This window comes from Salmo salar, chromosome 09 (genome assembly GCF_965601325.2).
Source record: "Salmo salar chromosome 09, fSalSal1, whole genome shotgun sequence".
Classification (NCBI taxonomy): domain Eukaryota; kingdom Metazoa; phylum Chordata; class Actinopteri; order Salmoniformes; family Salmonidae; genus Salmo; species Salmo salar.
In genome coordinates this window covers 152,059,773-152,067,122 of record NC_138299.1, presented here as the reverse complement: position 1 = coordinate 152,067,122, position 7,350 = coordinate 152,059,773, and the positions used below count along the sequence as shown (strand labels likewise).

General features: G+C 47.4%; 1 protein-coding gene across 1 annotated transcript; it reads right to left on the bottom strand.

Annotated features, from left to right (window-relative positions):
- Nucleotides 1-970: 970 nt before the first annotated feature.
- Nucleotides 971-6,920, bottom strand: LOC100196094 (dipeptidyl peptidase 1). Its single transcript, XM_014215295.3, has 8 exons — nt 6,555-6,920; nt 6,127-6,272; nt 4,883-5,043; nt 4,078-4,233; nt 3,145-3,263; nt 2,280-2,411; nt 1,952-2,184; nt 971-1,848 (listed from the first exon to the last, which is right to left on the bottom strand). Exons 1-8 carry the CDS (start codon nt 6,712-6,714, stop codon nt 1,582-1,584), a joined length of 1,374 nt encoding a protein of 457 aa, XP_014070770.1. The 5' UTR covers nt 6,715-6,920; the 3' UTR covers nt 971-1,581.
- Nucleotides 6,921-7,350: the final 430 nt, after the last annotated feature.

Here is a 7,350-nt window from a genome sequence, read left to right as displayed (position 1 = left end):
ACTGTAGTGGAGGGGCTGATATCTGGGGTTATAGCACCGTCTAGTGACTGTAGTGGAGGGGCTGATATCTGGGGTTATAGCACCGTCTAGTGACTGTAGTGGAGGGGCTGATATCTGGGGTTATAGCACCGTCTAGTGACTGTAGTGGAGGGGCTGATATCTGGGGTTATAGCACCGTCTAGTGACTGTAGTGGAGGGGCTGATATCTGGGGTTATAGCACCGTCTAGTGACTGTAGTGGAGGGGCTGATATCTGACGGTAGGCAATTAAGGTCACAGTTATGAAAACTTAGGACACTAAAGAGGCCTTTCTACTGACTCTGGAAATCACCAAAAGAAAGATGCCCAGGGTCCCTGCTCATCTGCGTGAACGTGCCTTAGGCATGCTGCAAGAAGGCATGAGGACTGCAGATGTAGCCAGGGCAATAAATTGCAATGTCCGCACTGCAAGACAGTAATGTCAGTGTTCTGCCATGGCCAGCGAAGAGCCCGGATCTCCATCCCATTGAGCACATCTGGGACCTGTTGGATCGGAGGGTGAGGGCTAGGGCCATTCCACCCAGAAATGTCCGGAAACTTGCAGGTGCCTTGGTGGAAGAGTGGGGTAACATCTCACAGCAAGAACTGGCAAATCTGGTATAGTCCATGAGGAGAAGATGCACTGCAGTACTTAATGCAGCTGGTGGCCACACCAGATACTGACTGTTACTTTTGACCCCCCCCCCCCCCCCCCCTTTGTTCAGGGACACATTATTCCATTTCTGTTAGTCACATGTCTGTGGAAGTTGTTCAGTTTATGTCTCAGGTTGTTGAATCTTATGTTCATACAAATATTTACACGTTCATTTTGCTTAAAATAAATGCAGTTGCCATTGAGAGGACGTTTCTTTTTTTGCTGAGTTTAGAAGTTATGCACATATGGATAAATCTTAAGCTGTCAGTATATAAAAGTAAGTCAGCACCACTGAAAATATTTCTAAAACGATACTTTATTTTCTTTCAAATTGTAAAAAGCAGACAACCTGCAAATCTGTGCATACATGTGATCTTATTGGAAAACTGACATTTCTAATGAAAGGCAACCCCTTCCTACGTGACAAGAAAAAAAAGGCACCAACATTGAATCATACTGTATCCCTTCCAACATCATGAGCCAGTCCCTTTGAACATTCCCAGGAGACTCCAATTTACAGCATCAGAGAGAAAGGACAGTACAGAGATGACTAGCGACAGTATACATTTGAGATCACAGGACAGTCTCCCCTGAGATTAACGATAAAGAGCCGAGGTCCTCTGCCCTCCTGTCAATCACCAGACTAACTACAAAAGACTAATAAAACTACAAATCCCAGTTACATAAGGAATTAAAGCAGGTTCCCTTTTGGCATCATTCCCAAAAATGCATCTAACTGGCAAGGATCAGTCTAGCGAGCATGGTGAACACTTTAACCGATTATATCTGACAACAACGTCCCAGCCATTTCTAAATATTACATTTATAAGCCATTGTAGACTTCAGGCTAGGTTCCAATTGGGAAAATCCCTGAAGATGAACCCTTTCCCTCCTACCCCTGTAGACCCTCTACAGTTTAGGGATGGGCTTGGCTGCCACAGCGATGCTCTCGATGGCACACTCGTCAGACCCCCGTCTGATCCTGAAGAAGCCCCCCTCGCCCCACGCCGTCCCCCAGCTGTTCTTCACCACCCAGAACTTCTGACCCGTGACGTGACATTGGCCGTAGCCCACCAGCAGCACCGCGTGGTTGGTCAGCTCAAACGGGTTGTAGGGGTCATGAAGGCCCGTGTGGTGGTAGATACCCTCCTTGTAGTGCATGAAGTCAGGATACACCTGGACGAGAACAGTGTGAGGAATACACCTGACATTTTGACTTAAACTAATACTGGCCATCACTCATATAGCTAGCCAATGCACAAACCAACGTGTGTCCCACCTCGAAGGCCACCCCCATGGGTCCGTTCTTGACCAGTTCCAGCATCATGGCAGACTCGCTGCAGCCTCCGTAGAACCCTCCCACGTAGCTGTAGTCCGAAGTGTAGTGGCGGAGACAGCCATCAGGAACGTCACACGGGGAATCTGTCCCAGCGTACGGATAACACGACTCTTCCACGATCCCAAAGTCCTGGACGTACTTCCCAATGAGGTAGGGGAAGCCACCGTCACAACCTGAGAGGGAGGAGAGGGGAAGTAAGAGGGGTTAGATGTGGGAGAAATACAAACACCGTTGAGGTACAATTATGCAGAGTGTGCTCGCTCATTACCTTGGGAGTACTGGGAGCAGGAGACGACCTGCTGTGGGCTGAAGATGGGAGTCTCGGTGTTGTTGGTTTGGAGTCGGACACGAGCCTCCAACATTCCCATTAAGGCAAAGGAATAGCAGCTACCACACGAAGCTGAAGCCCACAGAGTACCAATCAAACCCTGTCACAACCAATCAAAAACCTCACTGCAACATCAGTGACCACTAAGAACCAGACACCCAGTCAAGCAGTCCGTGGATCCTCTTTAACCTGCAACTAGAGTTCTGTGGGAATGAACCCTAAAAGCCAATTTATGTTTGAGACGAAGATGTGGTCGGAGGCTTCGTATGGAGGGTGTGACGCAATTGTGGAGCCTCCGGAGGTATGCAGAGGCAAAGTTAAGCTCCGTACCACATCGCACCTCAAACTGAAACAGAGGGCTCCGTATAGCTCTGATTGACGGGAGGTAGGGGCGGTACATCCTGTATAAACAAACTCACTTCCTTCACAATAGTTCTGCAGTAAATGCTGTACGGCCACTGTCGACCATGCAGAGCCTTTTAGGCAGGGCAGAAAGCCCCACTCACAGCAGAAGGCCCCTGTTAAAACCCTTCAGAGCCCCTAAATCCCAGCCGTTGCCCTCTCAGCCATGCAACAACTCACTACAGACACGAGCGCTGTGTCTGCGGGGTTGAGATGGGAACAGGGACCATTGATTTAACAGTGGTACAGCAGGCCCTGTAGAGGACATTCCTAAGGCCTCAGACACAGCAGACAGGCTGAACATTAAACATGGGTTGGGAGAGGACACAGATATTGCCAAGAGTCACGATAGACAAGTATTAAGTAAGGTAAGTAGTAAGGTATTTGACCCGGCGTGTGTTACCCTGGTTGCGGACAGGACTGAGGTAGTTGACTCCGTTGGCGTCTCTCCAGTCCCAGCGCTCAGGGAGGCCGGCCGCCATCTTGACTAGCGTTGCTGTCACAGGGGCGGGGCCAACACGTCTGGGGAGGAGCATAGACTCATACAATAAGGGAACACCATGGACATTTCTTGCAATGAATCCAAAATGAGTGTTGCTATTGAACACCTTTAGGTACTACCTCAGTTAGAGTCCTGTTTCATACCTACTGACCACCACCAATGTGATCTCTTCCCCAATGGTGAGGTGAACACAAGTCCCCCCCACACTATGGATTAGAGTCACAGCATGGACTGTACTTAGTTCCCACCATATTTCTGACACCAAACCATTACTTTAAAATCCATGGTGGGGGGGGGGGGGGAAGAAAATACAACTCAGCTGGGGGTTGAGACAGAAAATACAGGCATTTGTAAGCCCTTGTACAGAGTGCCTCTTACCAGAGCAGTCTAGACGAGTTGGGGCCAGAGACAGTGTTCCATTATCCTAAAACAGAGCCCTGTAGCCTTGGACTCACCTGCCATGACGATTCTCTCCAGGGGACCAACTGTCCCTCCCACATTATCAAATTGCTTTTGACACCCCCAGTTTGATCGTTGGAATGTGATAATGAGGCGAAGGTGTGCATTAGGACCACGCAGACACCGCCGAGCGGTCAGTAGGCTGTGTGGAGTGTTTGACTGGATAAAATATATTCCATTATGTTCCCCCCCCCACTTCCAAAACCAAAGTTAAGACTGATTTCACCCTTTTCTTTCAGAAGTAACAAATCTCACAGCTGACAGCCTCATCCTGCTTCTTCCTTGGGGATGTAGTACGTGTGTGAAGTTCACCAAAATGAATTTCATAATTAAATTCCTGTTTCAATACATAGTTTGACAAGTGAGTGAGTGTACCTGGGGATGTGTGAAGCTGGTCCCCCAGCCCTGTGCATTAGCTGCTGCAGAGTGTAGGTCTCATGTTCGCTGTAGGCCGTGGCTTTCCAGGAGCTCTGGGCCATGTTGATGGAGTCAATGAAGTCCATGTTGTGTTTGTAGGACCTCTGGAGCAACCTGCGGGAGGGGAGGGAGGAGTAAACAGACCTGGAGCAAACTGGGGGAGGGAGGAGTAAACAGACCTGGAGCAACCTGGTGGAGGAGTAAAGACTGATTCTACCTCCGCATTGCTTGTTGTTTTAGGCTGGGTTTCTGTATAACACTGACATCGGCTGATGTAAAAAGGGCTTTAAATACAATTTGATTGCCATATACCCCACATGAGGAGTAAACAGACCTACACCGCTCAGGCCAGGGAGAGAGAGAGAGCACCGCTCAGGCCAGGGAGAGAGAGAGAGCACCGCTCAGGCGAGGGGAGAGAGAGAGCACCGCTCAGGCGAGGGGAGAGAGAGAGAGCGAGAGAGAGAGCACCGCTCAGGCGAGGGGAGAGAGAGAGAGAGCGAGAGAGAGAGCACCGCTCAGGCCAGAACACGACTCACACTTGACACACGAGCAGTGACCGACGGCCAATGTAAAAGAGTCTAAAAACAAAGCAGACTGCTTGTTTTTCAATATGAGCAATGCTCACAGTAAAATGGGACCATGGATGAAAAATAGACTTCCAGCCAACTATAGAAGTTTAATGTGAAAACATAGCTGATTATTGGAGAGCATTATTATTGGGCAGTGTGTGTCAAGCCCCCTATAAAACCCTGAGACTACTCACATGTTATTGGGATGGTAGCGGTGTGTGTGTAGGGAGCGAGGGGGTATTGGGACAACCCTCTTGGCAGTGAAGCAGGCCCAGTTGTTCCCCAGAGAATCATGGACCCAGCCTGGCAGAGTCTGGTCACAGTAGCTGGTCACCTCAGAGCCCTGCTCAGAGTACTGGAACAGAGGAGAAAAATCAGTCTGTGTACGAGGCGTCCCTGTGTGTTGTGTAGAAAGAGGACAAACACATTGAATCTTTATGGTCTGAGTTGGAGATTAAAAAGCAGAAGATCAACAAGTCAGTGATGTTTTATTCAAGTGGATGTGGCAGTTACCCTGATAACAGCTTTCAATGAGAGAGAGAGAGAGCAGACAGCGTGGCTTTATGAACAGCAATGAGTAAGTAACAATGGGCTTTTCCAGTGAAGCATGTGGTGTGTCACTGTGCTGAAACAAGTCCAGACGGTTTCAATAAGGAAGTACAAGTGACATGCAGACATCAGCTCTACCACGTAGGAGGGACACCTCAACATTTCCCCTGATAAAGTCACAAGGAAGTTACGTGAAAAAGCAAAACGAAATACAACCCTGAATGAAAAAGTAGCAACACAACAGTGAAAGTAACTTTGAAACACAAGCCTGAATGCATCAATGTAGCAACAGATGTAAAAGCCAGATTAGTGACTGAACCACCAACCCTACAATTACAGGAAAGGTGACCAGCCATGTGTCTGAAACGTAATGTGCAAGGCTACAAGGTAGGAGGAGTTCCGTCGCGGCCGGCCTGCTCATCAGGCAGCCGCCTATGGCGGGAGATTGATGGCATTTAATGAGCTAAACTGACCAAGATGCACCTCTAACACATAACCTCACAATTCTGCCCCAAAACAATGACAAGTCCCCTCAACCAGTGGCATATGGGCTTTTTAGGTGACAGCTGATGCCACCCTTTGATAAGCAGTGGCCACTCTGTCAAAGGCACAAAACATTTTGCTTGTCCATTCCCAGCATGCCTCTCCAGGGAGCTGCTATAGAGACATCTGTGCAGCACTTCAACATCCCATCAAATCCTGTAGCAGATAAAGGATATGGTAGAACAAGTATGTGGCCTTTTCTGTAGCATACAGGCTGGAGATAAAAATGAGTGTAATTCCATAACTGCCAAAAATGTTCCAGACCTCTTGACAGAGATCGTAGTATGCTACTGTTATAGACTAACGTGTAACCCTGAATGAAACACAAGTGAGAGCATAAACCTGCCTTGAAGAAGCCAAACCACTTGTAGTCGTTGAGGACAACCTCAAAGCCCTGATTGTAGATGAGGGTGAAGAATCCCGTGTTCCCCAGGTCGTCCACAGCCACAGACAGCTTCTCCAGGTGCACCGTTATCGACTTATCAATAGTGTCTTTTTTCAAACAAACAGAGACATATTTTGGTAATTACTTCTCAATTCAACTTTGGGCTTCTTCTGTATTGCAAAGTAAGACGGGGTAGACACTAACATTGGGCAGTGGTGAAAGTTGTATCAAACATTGTATCATTGATTGTGCTTTTTGTAACAATAGTCTACAAACAGAGGCAATAGTAGACTACCGGGTCAAGTTTACACTCGAACCAATTAAAAGTTTGTTACATAGTCTACTTGATTGTTTAAAGCGTGAGGTCGTTCCGTATTTCCAGCTCTTACCCATCAGAGAGCAGTTGATGCCTTTGTCTTGCCCCCCCTTCGATACCTGGAACACCCAGGAGCCCAACAGGTCTTCATATGTGCAGTTGGCCGGGGTATCAGCCTGGGAGCCCTCCACCCAGAGCAGAAACACACACAGCAACACACCGCTCACCTTCATCACGTCACACCGCGCTCGTTTTTACACAACTACGCAGAGAGTTGAGTCTAGGATAATAACTAGCGAGGAACTTCACTCTACGTAAAAGCACAACTAGAAAAAGATAGGCTATATTTCCCCGAACTTCGATGCAACTGCGAGACGTGTTTGTACTTTGTCCTCTGCGCTTTTGTACAACCAGAATGAACTTTCCCTTCGGTCATATGACCCGCTGCAGCTTCTCACGTGACTCGCTGCGTCTTGCTGCCGGGATCTGTTGGATCGGAGGGCCATTCCTCCCAGAAATGTTTATGTCTCAGTTGTTGAATCTGGTTATGTTCATACAAATATTTACACATGTTAATTTTGCTGAAAATAAACGCAGTTGACAGTGAGAGGACGTTTATTTTTTTGCTATGTTTATAAGGATTAAGGTTAGGGTTAAGTTTAGGGTTCAAATCAAATTACATTTCATTAGTCACATGCGCTGAATACAACAGGTGTAAACCTTACAGTGAAATGCTTACTTACGAGCCCCTAACCAACAATTCAGTTTAAAAAAAAATACGGATAAGAATAAGAAATAAAAGTAACAAGTAATTAAAGAGCAGAAGTAAAATAACAATAGTGAGACTATATACAGGGGGGTACCGATAC